The 18,727-nt window shown below is 33.1% G+C and overlaps 2 protein-coding genes across 3 annotated transcripts in view; one reads left to right on the plus strand and one right to left on the minus strand.

Annotated features, from left to right (window-relative positions):
- RB1 (RB transcriptional corepressor 1) overlaps positions 1–18,727 on the plus strand; it is a 151,875-nt gene that overhangs the window by 89,300 nt on the left and 43,848 nt on the right. The gene's annotated exons all lie outside the window — the stretch shown is intronic.
- Positions 6,454–8,510, minus strand: LPAR6 (lysophosphatidic acid receptor 6). Its single transcript, XM_045796814.2, has one exon. The coding sequence runs from the start codon at positions 7,725–7,727 to the stop codon at positions 6,711–6,713; it is 1,017 nt and encodes a 338-aa protein (XP_045652770.1). The 5' UTR covers positions 7,728–8,510; the 3' UTR covers positions 6,454–6,710.

Genomic DNA, 18,727 nt, shown 5'->3' on the forward strand with positions numbered 1-18,727 from the left:
AATGGTATATTTTAGAAACAGAACAATTGTTAGTTTCCTACATTCCCTTCCTTCTACTATACAGTGATTTCTTAAGAACGGAGAACTGAGAATACGATTAAACAGTATTGGATCTGTTTATCCTCGCTGCTAGAAGTATGTAGAACTTTTATCCTGAGGCGCTCCCTTCCCCTGTTGCCTTTTTAAAATAGAAAAAGTTCAGGGAGAAAAAGGTGTAACTGAACTCCAGCATTGTTAAATATGGGCAGTGTTCACGTTATACTGCAGTTGGAATTTGTTATATTGTTTTAGTTATGAATCATGTCAGTTAATTACCCAAGGGCAGTGTTAGTTCATTATTCAAGTACAAACAAGAAGGGAGATAGCAATTGTAGAAGAATAAGCTCAGAAAGATCCTCTGTGCTTATTAACCTGTGGAAATGGAAGCAATTGTACTCTTGTTCAGAGGGTCTTTTTCTGTAAGGTCATGATGTTAGGAAATTGCTTGAATATAGTCTTAGAATTTTCAGTCTCTAAACTTGTAGTTATATCCTAACTGTCATAGTGAGGAACAGTTCTGGAATCTGGATGTGAAAGAAACAAAAAGTAGAAGTATCTTATGAGATATCTATTTTAATTAATATAGTTCCTAAATCCCTCCAGCAAAATAAGAAGCTATTATTAATAATGATTTTAGTAAAATTTTAGAAACACTCTGGGGCACTTGTTCCTAAATCATTTAATTAAGTTCTGTTACTTTTCATAATAAAACAGAACTGACTTTTGATATTTATCTTCTCCAAATATTTGTGGCATGTTCTTAAAACTCTGAACGGTCACAACCTAGTCTCTTTCAAAATGCATGTCAGTGGCCCTTGTGTGTGTGGTTTTATTAATTTACTGATTGGTTCTTCATATTTTCCACTATTGTCAGAAATAGCCAAATATCAGAAGTATTTATGGTATCTTCCTGTAAGTGTGGATTTAGAACTGTTAAGGAAATGTAGAATAGGAAACAGCTGGATTTGCTTCTCTTTCAAAAAACTTTTTATTCTTCTTGCAAGTTTCAGTGTTTCTTGCCTCTGTTAAAATATAATTTCTCTTTAAGATTTGATTATACTCTTTAAGAATTCTCCAAAGACTAACAGAAATCTGTCTTGCTATCTTTTATTTCAGTTCATTTCCTTTTTGGAGTTTAATATCTAGTCATTTTTATCCTTACTAATAAATTAGTAAAAATTTATTTTTATTAATATCTGATCATTATCCTTACTCTTTCTATGTTTTAAGATAATTATCTAAAAGTTTTTCATTTGCATGTTAAGTAACACTAGTTTTTATAACTTAAGTTTTGTCATTTTTGGTTTTTTTCTTTTAAAAAGTAAAAATGAGAAAGGCGGAAAAGTAAAATGACTCCTCTTTTACCAATACATGAGTCCTAAACAAAAATGAACATAAGATTTCCTAATCCAGTACTGAACTCTTAAAAATGTAAACTTTTTCTTAAAAATATAAAGTTTTACACTGTCTTTGTAATAGGCATACTGGAAACTTTCAGTACTATGTACTTTTAAAACCAGGATCTAACTCACATATTTAAACAAGGTCTTCTGAAAATAAACTTTTCCACAGTCCAGTTTCAAGTGAAGAATAAATGGCGTGGGTAGATGGAGAGTGCCATGGTAATGCAAAAATGATATACCTGACCTTTGTAATTATTTCTGGGGAAACAACAACTTTTTCTATAATCTCTTACAGACAAACTGTTTGTAATTGTCCCTTTCGATTTTTTAATACATGTCCATATTTTTCCCTTCTCTTTATATCAAAATTATGTGTATTTTAGTCTAAAAAAGACTTATAAGACCACAACGGAAAACATAGCAATTTTTGCCCAACAGTTTTGAAACCGGTTATGTTGACCATCACACACTCATTCACTTATGTATTGTCTGTGGTTGCTTTTGTGCTGTAAGGCAGAGTTGAGAAGTTGCAACAGGACCGTATAGCCTGTAGGCCTAAGATACTCACTATCTGACCCTTGAAGAAAAGAGTGTCTGATTCCTGATGTATAACATTAACATGTTTCCCAAAGTCTTACACTCAGATAAGTGTCATAACCTTCAATATCCTTTCTATGCTGTTCCTCACCCCATTCCTTGCTTTTTAGTTTATCTTTCTTGTGTTTCTTTTTGTAAAAATAAGCAAATATATGTATGCTGTCTTATTTTGCCTTTTGTTATACCAAAGATAGCATACCATATATATTCATTTACACTACTTTTTTCACTTAACGCTTTCTGGAAATCTCACCATATCAGTTCATTGAGCTCTATGTAATAAAGAATTATTACACCTGCATAGTACTACATTGTATATGTGCTGCAATTTATTCAACCAATCTTCTATGCTTGGACTTCTAGGTAGTTTCCAGTATTTACAGTTTCAAATAGTGCTGCACCTTGTACATATGTTTTTACATTATTGAAATTATGTCTTCAGGATACACACATAGAAATGAGAATGCTGGCTCAAAGAGTAAATGTATGTGCGTGTGATATGGCCAGATTCCGGTCCATAAGGATCATACCATTTTCTGTTCCCATCAGCAGTGTATGAATGTACCAATTTCTCCACAAGGTTGCTCATTTAATTTTACAAAGTGATGACATTAAAATATTCTTTCCATCTTTCATCAGCATCATTTCAAAAAAGAAAGGCCATTTTAATAAGGGAGAGAGAACATAAAAGGATTAGAACAGCTCTTTAAGTTTAAATTGAATAAATATATCTCTTAATGTGATTGTTTTCTTTTTGCTGAAGACAAATGCATCCCTACCCTGTAATCAGAGGAATCCTTTTAAAATGCAAATCTATCATGTCTCTCCTAACTGGAAATCCTTCTGGGCTTTCCATATCTCCTCAGATCTTAACTTGGCTTTATTATGGCCTATAAGTACATGTAAGGTCTTAGCCCTATATCTCTAGCCACTTTAGCTTTGTTTTAGTTCTTTCAGTATATCAAGTTCTCTCCCAAAGACGTTTGCATGTGCTACTTCCCTGGCCATCATTAAAGAAATAGATGAGTCAGAAACAAACAAAAGAAACCCCAAGTTCTTAATCCTGGCTCTACCTTAACTTGTTATGTGACCTTATGCAAGTTACTTAGACCTTTAATTCTTTAATTAAGATGACCTATAGGCTCTTTTAGTTTTAAATTGTGAATTTTCCAGAAGTCATTTTGATGAGAAGGTTAATAAAATTAGTTGATTAGTTGATTCTATATGAGTAAAGTAAGGTTTGAGTTTGAAAAGTGGTTATTAAGTTCATGAATTATCTTGCTTCTGGGGTTTTGTATCTTGGATTGTTTTTGCCACTGCTTTCAGCACTTGAATCACAATGTGATGAGAGATAATTTTGTATCCTTTTTAGGAGCTATTGAAGTAAATCTTTTTTGAGAGCAGGAGGAAGGAGAACGACTTGATAAAGAAGTTGGCCTGGAGTTAATTTCATACTATTTTATTATCCTGATCTGTTGCCCTGTTTAATAGATAGTTCTTTGTATTTTTGTAAAATTATCAGAAAATGGGTAGCAGACATCAGGTGAAAAAGTTGAAGAAAGAGATTAAATAGGTAATTAAGAATTCATGATTTTAGGAAAGTGTATATGTTGATTTCTAGAAAATTTTGTAATTAAGTAAAATTGTTGACCATTAAATACTCTGGTCTATTTAAAGATGTTTTGTGTCTTTAACTTTGTCCATTAGTTCCTTTTCATTTAGAATTTATTTCTTGGAAATCATGTTATAAATGGATAATTTGATTTCCAGCCCAGCCCAAAAGAGCTTTTTAAAAACATTTTACCTTGGGATTATGTTAAGTTTCATCTATTAGTAAGCACTTTATAAAATTTTCTATGTATTTATTCACAACTAAGGGCACTAGGTTACATCTTCCCTTACTTGCATCTGGGGTTGGATTGACATGTAAGTACTAAAAAAGTTTGGGTGTTGGGAGGTACTAAGGATTCTGCTAGGCAATAAAACTTAATATATTGACAAGAGATCATATATCTGGTTCATTCATTAAGGGTCCAGAATTACAGAACCAAAAAGCAATTGCTTTAGATACAAGTCATGAATTAAATGTTTCTCAGTTGGGTATATGAAGTTTTATATGTTTTTAATTATATTTTATATTCCTCAACTGAGTGACTAATCTTTAAATACCAGTATCTATAAGATTCATACCTCAAATTTACTTTCAGTATTTTGAATGTAGAATATAAAGTCAAAACTCCTTGATGAAGTAGTGTCTCCAGTTTCTTTAAATTTTTTGTACATATATTATGTACAGCACATAGATTTTCATTCATTTTTTGGTAAACTAGTTACTTAGTTATTATTTTCTCAGAAAAGATCATTTCTGAGTTTAGAACCAGTCATTAGGATCCTGGAGAGCTGTTTTCCACACCTTAAAATGTTCTCATCTTCTGTTCCTTTGAAGGGCATTAATGTGGAACAGATTAGTTAAATTATCTACTCTTTTATAAAGATGTTAAAAACAGTGGGTATACTTTTTTGGGAGGGAGGGCTTGATACTATCACTTTAAAGTAAAAAAAAGTAAAATTCTCAAGAGTTCTCAAGAAATTTTCGGGGGAAAGAAGAAAGAAAATTCTGAGTATATAATTTACCATAACGTGCAGTGCTAACAAAGGAAAATAAATTTAGTACACTTTCTGTCTATGTAGTTAAGCTTTACCCAGGATTTGAAATTCTAGAAGAGAAAACTAGTATTCATTATCTGTTGGTATTACTTTGTGAAAAATCTTACAAAACTTTTGATTCATCTTTCTGTTGACAAGAGGGCAACAAAAATGTCTCCAGTAATCACAGTAGTAACAAATATCTAATGACTATTTTGCTTGTATTTTAAAGTAATAGCCATACTTTGAGATCTTGCTCACAGATCTTTAAGCCCAGGAAAGTTCTTAGGAATCTCAGTTACAAACTCTCAGCCCCTTTTTTCCACATCATTAAGTTGTTAGTTGCTTTTCACGAGTGCTAGGTATATTTATCTTCTGAAGAGTGATATCAAATAAAGGTATATTACAGGGCCAATTGAAGACAGTAAGGATTTATTTTGCTTTTGTTTTATCTAGAGGAAACCATGGCTACCTAAAGAAAATCCCTCCGTTATTTTATTGAAAATGGATTACTTACCTAGCAAATGACTATGATTTGTCTGAAATCATTGTAGCCCAAACCCAGAGAACAGCAAAAATCAAATTTAAATTAAGAGTAACTGTCCATAGCAACCCTGTTGGGACCCCTCTCATTCTTGAGAGCTTCTTCTGTATCTTCACTTAATAAACTTCTATCACTTAAAAAAAAAAAAAAAAAAGAGTATTTGTCCAAAGTTGTGTTCAGGACTTGAAAGATTAGATGTAAAAATCAAATACATTGAAAGCTGAATTTAATTATGTCATTTTTCTCAAAAAGCATTCTTTTTTAGTTAACTTTGGAGAACTGCTTGAATTTAAAGAAAATACATTGGAAAATGAAAAAGTTTTAGTATAGTTGGTACTTAATATCTACTAAATTATAGCTCAAATTGATACCTTTTCTGTGTTTAAGAAAATGAAAATGTAGTTGTACTGAACTCAGTACAACAGGCCCTGTAGTTTTGCTGCTTTTTATATAAGGAACTATGTTTTTACTTCATAAATTATTTTGACATACATTAACATTTTGTGTACTGGAAATAATATTTTCAGCTGTTCAATATTTGACTTTAAAAATGGTCAAAAGAGAGAAGGGAAGTAATATATTTATTGATCACTTTCTAAGCACCAAGTCTTATCTTTCACTATCTTACTATCTGTGGTATTTCTGACTTAAAATACATATACAGGTTACTTACTGTGACAAAATATGCCTTTAAAATGTACCTCCATGTAGGTTTTTTTTTTTAATGTACTAGCAAAACAGCATTTTTTAGTTTCTTCCCTCTCAATTTTTGTGACATATATTATTTTGAAATTGAACACTATTATATCCAGAAAATAGACCAAAATAATAATTTTAAAGCATACATACTACATGGTTAGATAGCACATGCTTCTTATGCATTGCCTACAAAGACAAAAGCCTGAATATTATTTGTAACTGCTCGAGATCCCCAAATAGTGTGTTGGTATTCCAGAAGACATTTTTAGCTGTTTTTTAAAAAGCACTCCAAAACCACTTATTATTTCAAATTATTCTCCTTCTCATTTATATTATAGTTCAAGAAACATGATTAGTAGTTTCAATTCAAATTAAATAGAAATTAGATGTATGTTGAATAAAAATATTAAGTATGCAAAACATTTAATTGTTATAAATCATTTAGTTCAAAATTGCTAAGAAATTAAACAGTACACATGGTCACCAAATGATTTAAATCATAGTCGCTTTTAGACTTTGAACAAGTCTTTTAGGAATTTTTTAATGAAGAAGAAGGTACAGGTCAAAATGGCTCAGAAAAATAAAATGGTTATGTATACAAGAATAGAATACATTTTAATGCTTAACACATCGAATACAATTTTTTATACTACTAACTTTAAAATGTCCACGTGTTCATTTTCCTTCAGAGGTGGAGAAATAGTTGTCCAAGAAAACACTTCTCACGTTTGAAGGAACTTAGAGTTTCCCAGTGTAGTCCCAGCCGTTTCATTTCAGGCAGCTTATATTGTAGATTCACCGTCCAATATCTTACGACTTAAGGTCTGTAGGTTATGCTGAATAAAGTTCTCTGTGCTGTGAACTTCAGAGGATCTGAAGTCACTTCTTCTAGCAGACCAGTTTTTCATTTTTATTGAATTCTGAATTGTTTCCGACGTGAAGTAGTAAACTATAGGGTCAAAGCAACAGTTTGAAACAGCAATGCAGAGAGTGATTGGGTACATGGTCCTTACTGCTGCCACTGCTGAGCAATTTACAAATGTTTGTGTTCTCATAAGAGAATATAAAATAAGATTGATATTGTAAGGCACAAAACAGAAGCAGAATATGACCAAATGTACAAAAATCATTCTTAAAACTTTAGTTTTGTTTATTTTGCTTCTACTTAATGTAACAGGTTTATTTAAAGTTCTTAGCACCACACTAGAACAAGTTACGTTTAAAATTAGAGGAATAAAAAATCCCACTATTTCGATGAAAATTACAATCCTTGAGAGATACGTTTTCCATGTGGCTTCTGGAAATTTTTCAAAGCAAAAATGAGAGTTGGTGGACTGAAAAAAAACTGCTGGTGCACTTCCTCCTATCACAGTTAGCCACACAGCAATGCACACGAGTTTTGCATTTCGTTTGGTTCTTAAAGTCTTTGACTTAAACGGGTGGACAATTGCCAGAAACCGATCCACACTAATACAGGTTAAGAACAGAATGCTTCCATACATGTTGGTATAAAACAGCATCACTGAAATTTTACAAAGTAAATCTCCAAATGGCCAGTTCTGTGTTGCAAAGTAAAAAATCCTGAAGGGTAAAGTAAAAACGAAAAGCAAGTCTGACATTGCCAAGTTAATCATGTATGTTGTGGTTTCATTTCGTACTTTGAGGGTGCAGATGAAAATATATATGGCAACACAGTTGGATATTAACCCAAGCACAAACACCATACTAAACATGCACCCATACAAAGTGTACTTAAAGGAGTCATCATAGGAGCAATTGGAGCTGTTATTGCTTACCATTATAAAGGCACGTCCAGTTTACAGAATTGAAGTCCTTTGGTCAGCTGCAGTCTTCTTTGGTATTCAGATTGTGACCACTTTATAACCTCCAAAGTATGTGGAAATTCTTTGTATCTTTGGATGGTTTTATAAATATTTCCTTTTTCTTTGAAATCTCGATAAGAAACATGAAATTCGTTGTTGTAAATTTTCCACTTGGTTCTTCAACAGGAAAATATTCTCATTTTCTAATCCAGAAAATCCGTGAATCCAGAGTTTGGGTAACTGACGGACAACTTTTGAAAAATGTAGTCAGTGAAGCCAACCTGTTGGATTATAAATTTAAAGAAAAGCTGTGTTCTGAGATGGGAATAAAACTACTCCTCTGGTAAACTTGTGTTTCAGCAGTCAAGATGAATATTCCAAAATTTAAGATTCTTTATGCTCCAGAATATTTAAGATGAAGGTAGCAGTCTTTTTTTTTATTTCAGTGCCGTTTCAGGGACTTAAACATTCCCAGTTTGGTCTCACTTCTTGCTCCTTTTGAATGAAGTTTTCCTTTTTGGTGTTCCTGCAGTGGATTCCAGATGGCAGTAAGCAGAAGAGTCTTTTAAAGTTTCCGAAATAAATTCCTAAGCGTGTTAGCTCTTGCTGAATTGAAGCCTTTTCCTCCGTTGCCAGATGTATTGTGAGATGGGCTTTCTCTGAAGTGGAAAAGAAAGGCTTGCTAGATTTGTAGTATGACATCACAGGAAGAAAAGGCTGGGCTTGGACAAAGAAAGGTTTCAGCCCCGTTTGTTTACTGTGCCTTTAATCTGATAATGTGTCTGCTGGGAATATACCTAGGAGGCTTGCAAATGGTCACTGGCTGTTGAGCTGAGCCTCTGCCCTTTAACTCTTTTTATGCGGAAATACCTTCTGGGATTTTGGCCACCTTCTTTCCTTTCTTTTATTTCTTTATTTGGTAATATGAAATCAGTATTAAGCCTGTGTTTCTCTTATTTGACTGCTTTTGTGTTTGGAATATGACTTTTTAAAGGAAATAAAATGTATATGAGTGTGTATTTATAAATTGAAATTGTGGTATCTTATATAGCATTAAAAAACTATTTAATGACTTATGAAAAGGAGAAATGTAATCTTTAGGCATAAAAAATACTTGACTGACCAGTGGTAGTTTTGCCACTCTTGGCTTCTGTTTGCCATAATTGCTTCTCAGGATTTAATTGGTATGATTGTGAATGGCTCCAATCCTGTATCTCTTCGATTTTTGATAAGCTATTTTCTAACATTCTTTCCTCTTTCCTACAAAATTGAGTTAATATTTTGCAGCACTTTTGATTTTTAAATTACTCACTTTCACCAAAGAATAAATACAAGAATGCTCATATTTTGTGTGGTATTAATCTTACTTATGCACAGAACTAAACTGCATCTTTTTAAACAAACTTTTTTTTCCCTAAATTGATTGGTGTTAAGTTTTGAAGAATGAAAGTTATACCACTTGGCTAAATTTTAGGTTCATAATTTTATTTTCATTACCCCCAGCCTGCCTCTTACCCCTCTTAATATGACATTAACTATGTATGGTTCAGATTTTGTCTTCATTTAAAAGCTCCTATTAGTTGTTTCTGAATATATTTATATTTAAGGGATATTTATTTTTTTAAAGTCCAAAGAACTTAGAAGCATAAAATATGTGCAGGATGGAGGTGATTGAGTATGGATGTTATTTCCTCGAGGATTGAAGATATCACAACCTCTGGACACATACATGTTTTTCTTGTTCTAATTACCATTTTTCAGAAAAGGCTAGATCCAGTAATGGTTTACTGTTGCTATTTTCTAGTTTGGTTCAATTTGGGCCAAAACTCTTTCTTTCGAAGTATCTATTAGGGAAATTTAGGAAATTTAAGAGTGATTTGTTTTTCCTTCCTCAATTACCTAACTAATTTAAAAGGAATATGTTGCAAAAAAAAAAAAAAAAGGAATATGTTGCAGTAATATGTTTTATGCTGATTTTATACCGTCAATTATAAAATTAAGTTTAGCAACTTCTGTTGTTTGTTGATGAATCCTGCCTGAATTGTATTCTTTTTTTATTGTTTTGACTGGGAAATTTATAATTGAGTAACACCAAAAAATGAGTATTATTTATAATCAATGAACTTAAGTATTAAAGGACTGAATTCTTTATGTATCACACTGGTATGGGAAAGAGGTAGCATGTGTAAGTGTTCATATTAGAAGGCAGGTGAATAGTAATGAAATAAGGAGTAATCAATAAGCTTGTATTTTTATTGAGAAAAATTTTCTATTATAGTTTCTTAGTAATCTATTAAATTGATAATCTCTTTAGTCATCATTAAGTAATAAAATAATAAGCAGTCATATGCCCTGACCTTGTTTACTTCTGCTTTCATTTTGAATATGGCATTGTCTCAAACAAAAAGTTACAATGTATTATGTCTACATTGGAATATTCTTTCACATATTGATGGTTATTCACTGGACTTCTTATTCACTTAACTATTCATTTCTAGTTTTTCTTGTTTGAGTTATTGGTGCTTATAGATCACTATTTCTTGAATTAAGCTTTTTGTTATTATCAGGATGTTAGTGTATGTTTGTATTTCTAATTCTGATACAGTGTTTGACCCTTAGTGATATTCTCATGTTTGCTGATGACTGAATCATGGCAATAAACTTTACTTTTGTTGAAAACTGTTTCTGTTGAGGAAAAAACAATAGCAGAGGGGCTGTCTGCTTCAGGGAAGATTATTAAATGCTGGATTTTTCAAGATATTTAATTTCACTTCTAATTAAGGAACCAAAGTGAAATTAGATACCTTGAAAATTTCTTTGGTTAAGATTTGAAAAATATATAGTAACTGCTTACAATGTAGTTAAATAAATATAGGAAATCGAGTATATTTAATAGGTTTATATTTGATAGCCTCAGACCAAAATGTTATTTTAGTAAGAAATTTGTACACTTCTGAAAGGTAAGTCTGTGAATAAACTTATTTCTTGAGTGGGGCTTTCAAGGGAGGTGAAAAAACTACCACTGATTTGAAATTTAGTGACTCTCATTATGTGAGTTGTCACTTTTCAAATTTTAATTTTATCAAGAAGCCAGGTAAATAGCCAGCTAGCCTTTAAAGTAGATGTTTTATTCACTACAATAATAGTATAAATCATTTAGTTGTTTAACTCATTTTTTATCACGTTGAGAGAGAGTATTCTGTTAACTATTAGAAGTTTAAAGATTTGGGAACTTGTGAGTTCTTGACTAAATTTCTGCTACAGCTATGATATTGAGGAGGCAAGAATCTGACTTTTTTATGCCCGATTCAAAATAGGCTCATAATAGTTTGTTGGATGAATGAATAAATGTTTATTGGACAACCACTATAAAAAAATAATGTGTAAAGTGTGCTCCTCAGCCATTCTTACTGTCTCTTCGTTTTCATAGTGGTTATTTTCTAACCTTGATAGCAGTATCATTTTTATCTTGCCCATTTTTAATTCTCACTGCCACCTTTCTGCCTTTCTGGTCTAACCCTGTCACTCTTATCTGTATGGTTGTTATGATGCTTTATCTTGTCTTCTTATTTCTAGTCCCACCCTTTTTCATTTTCCCCCTGCTAGACTGTCACAGATCAACTCATGAATGAATCAACTATTTATTCATTTACACCCTTCTTGCTTCCAAAAAGAATATAAAGTAGATGATAATTTTAAAATTGTCATAACTGATGGAACTAATAAACATGAACGATTTTAGTGTTTTATTATATGTAAATTATACGTAAACGGTGAAAGTTTAAAAAGAAAGTATAGAACAGTTAAAAAGTTTAAATGTGAGAAATTCGAGAGAAATTATTCTGTACATTAGTCATTTTCATTATTCTAAAAATAACTCATTTTGAACACAATACAAGTTTGCAAAAGGCAAAAAAAATCTTAAAACACAAATTCATAACACATTAGTAAAAGAATAAAGCCAAGTGCTAGGTGGGGAGAAAGAAGGGTGGGAAGGGGGGCAATATGTGAAATAATGATGTTAGGAAAATCTAGGCTGAGGGAAGCATTCCAGAGTATCAAGGGAGAAACTTTGCTTTGCTTTATCTCAGAAATACATGGTGAATCTTTACACGTGATCCATTGAATGACCACAGGAGGTAGTTTTCTAGTGGCAGAACATATGCCATTTCTCGTTGGCGCTCAATTTAAGAAGAGTACCCAACGTCAAATTATGGTTCTGAGAAACATATGTTGGTAGATTAATATAGTCCAAATATACGTGGTAATTTTGGCTTAATGCTGAGGAAAGTTTTGTAGTCTAGTGCAAGGGATCTCCACCTAAAGACCCTGACATCTCTAAAACTCCTGTTTTATTCATTCCTCTGAGGACTGGGTCCATGGCTTTGGTGAGATTCTGTGACTAAAAACAGGTAAAAGACCATGGATCTAAAGAAGTGAGGGATTAGCAAGTCCTGTAGGCTACTTCTCTGAAATAGCTGGAAATCTCTGAAATATTTTGAAAGTTTTTCTCTATGGATAGACTAGAAGGAAAAAGACTGTTTGCTAGTGCAGGTTCCCCATGAATGAAGTACAGAATTGTGTATGTAGACAGTAAAATATAAATCTGTACTTTTTTCATTTTGATAGGGAAGTGTGAAAGTGTTGCATAAAGAGCGCAGGCAAAGAATCAGAGAAGCTTGTTATGCAATCATTTGACCTTCCTAAGATTCTGGCTCCTTGGCTGTAAATTGAGGGGGTTGGACTACTAAGAGGTCCCTTCCTGCTTCTGTAACTGATTCTGATTCTTTTAATACTTTGAATGCTTAAGCTGCTAGATTGTTTTTTTTTCACTCTCAGGTATAACAAATCAAGGAGTCACTTTTCATTTTTTATATTGAAGGATTTCTAATTTTGAAAACAGTTTGTACAAGAAATATGTACAAGAAATATTCTTTGCTTAAGCCAAGAGTCTCATAAGGGGAATTTTGTTAACATATTGTGATACTGTAAAGATTTAACATTGAAAAAAGACTTTACTTTGTGTTTCTATAGCGTTCTTTAAAAGATTTTTCTGGGATTCCTGGGTAGCTCAGTCAGTTAAGCGTCTGACTTGATTTCAGCTTAGGTGATCTCAGGGTCCTGAGATGGGGCCCTGCCTCAGGCTCTGCTCTAAGTGGGGACTCTGCCCCTCCCCCTGCTCTCTCTCTTTCTCTTTCAAATAAATATTTAAAAATAAATAAGTAAAAGATTTTTCTTTCCAAAGCACAAATAAGATGCCATGTGTTTACTATAAAATTGATCAAAACTCTAAAATAATTTCTCATTAAAAGTTTTGATGGCCATAATTGGAGTTGTACCGAAAATAACATAGATTTGTAAAACAATTGGATGGGAGTGTGTGTGAGACTTAAACTGAAATAAAGTTCAAGTTCAAAATAAAGTGTGGAATAGTGAAATTTTAGAATGTAAGAATAATACTCTAAACTTATTTTGTTTTGAAAGCAGCAAATGTTTGTTGTGATGAGATGTGTTCTCTTTCATCTCAAATTTACACTTATTAAAAAAGTTTTCTCACTTTAGAATCTTCTAAAGCCTATTAGGATAATTTTTTTTAGGATAAATTTTTTTTTTAAAGATTTTATTTATTTATTTGACAGAGATAGAGACAGCCAGCGAGAGAGGAAACACAAGCAGGGGAGTGGGAGAGGAAGAAGCAGGCTCCCAGCGGAGGAGCCCGATGTGGGGCTCGATCCCAGAACGCTGGGATCACGCCCTGAGCCAAAGGCAGATGCTTAACCGCTGCGCCACCCAGGAGCCCCTAGGATACATTTTTTATTTAAGTACAGACATGAGGGGTGCCTGGGTGGCTCAGTCGTTAAGCGTCTGCCTTCGGCTCAGGGCGTGATCCCAGCGTTATGGGATAGAGCCCCACATCGGGCTCCTACGCTGGGAGCCTGCTTCTTCCTCTCCCACTCCCCCTGCTTGTGTTCCCTCTCTCGCTGGCTGTCTCTCTCTCTGTCAAATAAATAAATAAAATCTTAAAAAAAAAAATAAGGACAGGCATGAGCAAAACTTTCAATTTTAGAAATGAACATTTGTAATTTATCTCAATAGAATATTTTATATAAAAAGATCTTTTATTATTGCGTGTTGATGTAATTTGAAAGTGGTTTACCTTTCCATCATTATTGCAAACTCTTAGCAATTTTTGTTACTGTTTACTGGAGCATGAGTCATCTACCCAAGTTCAGAGGGTTGAACCAGCTTGTAGTGTTGGGTGGAAGTAGAAGAAAGATTTAAAGGGTGATGAATGACAATTTATAGCGAAGTAAAAGTAGACGGAAATGGTGGTTGAAGCAGGTTCAAACAAAGAGGGTAAAAGAAATTAAGAGGAGCAGGAATGTTGTTGTGGTGTAAGACTTAAAACTTGAGTAAATATATTTATCACTGCCAACACTGTGAGTTGTCCCTTCTTCCTTTTTTTCTATCTCTGCCTGGTCCCTACTCCTTCATTTTTTTTTTTTTTCTTAAAATCCTGTCACATTTTTTATGGAGACCTCTCAGTTTCATCAGTTTTTTCCTATACTTCCATAGTGTTTCGTCTGTCTTCCTTTTAAGACATATTCATTCAATTAAGATTAAAAAACAAAGAAATAATTGCAGTACAGAGTATAACAATAGATGTTTATTCAGAATGGAGATGAGAGTCAACCAAGTCGGTTAATGGGCCTTCAGAGGAGGTAATGTCTCAAATAGACAAGCCTTTAAAGTTGAATAAGAATTTCAACTTTAAAGTCTTAAAGGCTAGAGCCATGCCTGGTAATAATGTCTTAGTAAAGTACTATTAGTATAGTTATGTCTTTTTCAACCAAAAACACATAAAATAATTGGAGTGACAATTTTCTCAATTTTCTCAAGAATGCCTCATAATTAGTTTCACTCTAAATTTCTAGAAGAGAAGTTAATTCATCACACCCAAAGTATGCTTGGGGGCATAAGGGCTTAATTTGGTCATAAAATCCAGTCAAGAGGTTATAGGTTGGTTGTGATTTTCAAAAGTCTTTCACCTACTTTAGAAGCAGGAAGATATAGTGTAAAAACACCAATCTAGGTGTTAAGGGACCTAGATTTGTAATTCCAGCTATGCTACTAAAAGTCAATATGACATTGAACAAATAATTTAACTTCTCTATTATGTATTTGTAAAAGAAGAATATCGAACTAGATCTTTAGAATCCTTTTCAGACCTTACATTTTTAATTTAATCTTCATACTAATTTTGAATGCTATGAAGAACATATATTATTGCCTCCAAGAAAGTGAAATTCAGGGAAGTTGTGGCTTGTCTAGAATTAAATAAGTGATTAAATGATGGAGAATCATGAAGCCAGAACTAGAAACCAGGTCCTTATTATTAAGTACCCAGCCCAGTTCCTTGTACTTTGTTGTTAAGTTAGAAAATGCAATTCAATGAGTGTATGGGAAGCTGAAACTAGTATTCTAGTTCCTTGATGTCTAGTCATGTTTTCCTGCTATGTAACGGATGGATTCCAACCTTATTTTTTCTTACTGACACAAAATAAGAAGAACCTTGGTTTGTAGCTTAGGTGAATGTTAAGCAGAGAAGAAGTTTGTTTTTGTAAGTATAAGCTATGGAGACATTTTTGGGAAAGATTATAGTCTATAATTATGACAAATTTAACTTAACCTTAGAGTAGATTTAAATCATAATGCAACCATCCTTCACTTTTAGCTTCATCCATATTGATTTTTTTAAAAAAAATGTAATTGGAAAAAGTATGTGCCAAATTTTATATAGATAGGAAGGAAATATTTCTATTTCTTTCAAGTAATTAGAAAAAGGGTTTCCTGTGAATAGTAAATTTAGCATTTTCCAGCAGTGTTTATTATTAGAAATCCAGGTACTCTTTAGTTTATTTCAATAAGCATTTGTTGCCTTTATCCATTACTGAAGTGTGGAGATAGGGAAGGATTGCTCTTTTAGGATGCTCGTGAAAAGCTAAATGCTTGTGGCTAGAAAGCTGTTCTTTGATACACCTGAGTTCTTTTGTTCCCAAAAATGAAATTGTGTTTTGGGGCAACCAAGTTCAGTGCTTCGGAGTGACTCAGAGGCAAGTTGCTGAAAATACATTGTTGAGTTTGATATGAACATCTGTGACAAGTTCATAGGGGATGCCATTAGAAACTAGAAGGATTGACTGTCTGTTCTCAGGTTGCTTTGCAAGAGTCTTTATGTTCTTACTCTGTACATAGTGAAAATCATAGACACACATTGTTGATGTGGTTCATAGGAGAAAAACAACTTGAAACTCTACTTAAAAAAGAACCTTGACCCTACATAAAGAGAATTTTTTAATGAATATACGTTCTGTATTTTTGAAAATTCAAGTAAAATATTTTAATATATATGTATCATTTTATTTTATTTTTTTTAAGATTTTATTTATTTATTTGACAGAGAGCATGAGTGGGGGGCAGGGGAGGGAGAGAAGGAGGCTTGGTCCCAGGTCTCTGGGATCATGACTTGAGCTGAAGGCAGACACATAACCGACTGAGCCACCCAGGCACCCCAGCTTTTTTGATTAACTGGTATCACTCTCATTAAATAAGACAATTCCTGCATCAGCAGTAATCAACTGGAAAATGTAATGGAAAAAAGATTCCATTTAGGACAGCAAATAGTATGAAATACCTTAAGAATAAATGTAATAGGGAAAGAACAGGATCTAGATGAAAACAAAAGACCCAAAGCTTTAATGAAGGCCATAGAAGAATATCTGAATATGTGACATGCAGTTTTACTGGGACAAATCTATAAGTTTAATGCTATTTCACTAAAAATCCCGATAGATTTTCAGTGAATGTCCTGAATAAAATGGTGTATGTATATATGGTGTGTATATACTTTGTATTACATTTAGTGTAAATACATATATAGTATAACCTAGTGATTTTACTTCCCAAAATTTTCTTTCCTTCCCATTCATGTTCCTATCAGTAATACCTATTTCCTTACACCCGCCTCTAAACCAGATTATTATGAACCTTTTAAACCCTTCCTAAATTAATAGGTTAAAAGTGGTATCTCATTTAATTTGCAGTTCTTGAGTTCTGAGTGAATTTGACCCCAGAAATATGCTATGAACCTGGGGAAATATAATATTAGCACTTGAAATCAGTAGAGAAAAATATGGATAGTTCAGTAAATGCTTAATGGGTCATCAGGCAAGTCATTTTAAAAAAAGAGAAAAAAGTGTGCTTTAACTTTTTTTTTTTTTAAGATTTTATTTATTTGAGAGAAAGAGAGCAGGGGTGGGGGAAGAGGCAGAGGGAGTGGGGCAAGTGGACTCCCCACTCAGCAGGGAGCTCAATGACCTAGGACTCTCTCCCAGGACGCTGAGATCATGACCTGAGCGGAAGTCAGATGCTTAACCAGTTGAGCCACCCAGGCTTCCCTGGACTTTATACCAAAATAAATGCCAACTAGATCAAGAATTTAAATGTAAAAAATGACTCCATTCAAAAAAAAAAAAAAAAGATTCCATAAACTTCTGGGAAAAAATTGAGTGTACTTAAAAATAACGGTAGAGTAATAAAGACTTTATTTTATATGAAGTCTTCAGTTTTAAAGGAAAAATACATTTGACTAAATAATTTAGTTTTGTTGCTAGAGTAGTAGAGTAGGAAGAAAATGTCAGTTTATCATATTGCACTTAATATAAGAATAAAACTAATGACGGGCACCTGGGTCATTCGGGAGAACATCCGACTCTTGGGGTCATCAGTTCACACTCCATGTTGGGCATAGAGTTTACTTAATAAAAAAGAAGAAGAAAGCTAGTGAAAATTAACAATCCTTTCCAAAATACGGGAAAAGGATCTGAACAAGAATATAATTTTTTCTCTTAACTTAAAAGTGATTTGCAGTTTTTGATACCCAAATTAATATTTTTATTTTTTAAAGTTTTGGCCTTGAAAATAAAAATGAGTGTACATAATTTAGATTCCTTTTTTTCTTTTTCTTCCTTACAATGACAGATTTTTAAGATCTAGTCTTATGAACACTAATGCAAATACACTTAATAGCAGAAACATATTTAAGCATTTATGCAGATGTTTTGCTCTTAACTAGAATTCAAAGAGACAGGCTCTTTTAACAGATACTGATACTCAAGGTATATGGAAGAATTAATCAGTAAGATTCTAAACCATGGTTAATCCATTCCCAGAACGAAATGTCAGTGATCACTTCTTTTATGGGTTTGCTGGTGTGAGTATTTTAATGAACTGATTTCACATTCTTGGAAAACTTGAGGTTTGCTATCAATACCAGATGTCCCCAGTGTTGCCTCTGAACGGTTAGAAACAAAAGACCGGAAGGACTTGACTCTACAAAAGGGCCCCTTTTAAAGCCCAGCTTTTTGTTGTTGTTGTTGTTGTTTTTTTAAGTTAAAAGTGGGCTGCTTCAGCCAGACCAAAGAACAGTTGCTGGATTGTTGTCCTGGTTATATAGATAGGGAAATAGGATAGGCACATGTAAATTTTTTTTCCTTCTTATGTTACCTTTAATCTTGGATCTGCTGATATTTGTTTATTCAATAGCAAATATTTACTGAGTGCCAACTGTGTGCCTGGGACTCTTCCAGTTACTGGGAATACACAGGGGAAAAAAATTCCTGGGCTTATATTTTATTTGAGGGAGACGTGCAATCAGTAATTACATAATTGGTCCTGTGGTGGTAAGGTCTTTGACGAAAAATACATTTAGGAGGAAAAGGAAAAAGTATTCTAGGAAGGGCTTGCTGATAAGGGGACATTTGAACAGAATTGAAGAAATGAATCATGTGGATGTCTCAGGGACTAACCCTTAACTGATAAACAGTCTTTAAAAACACCCTCCCCAATTTGTATTTCCAGCCTCATCTTCCATTACTTCACTCACCAGGTTCTTATACCCCAAGTTTTCATTGCAA

The sequence above is a fragment of the Ursus americanus genome, chromosome 10 (assembly GCF_024610735.1).
Source record: "Ursus americanus isolate L20-20 chromosome 10, mUrsAme1.1.p, whole genome shotgun sequence".
NCBI lineage: Eukaryota > Metazoa > Chordata > Mammalia > Carnivora > Ursidae > Ursus > Ursus americanus.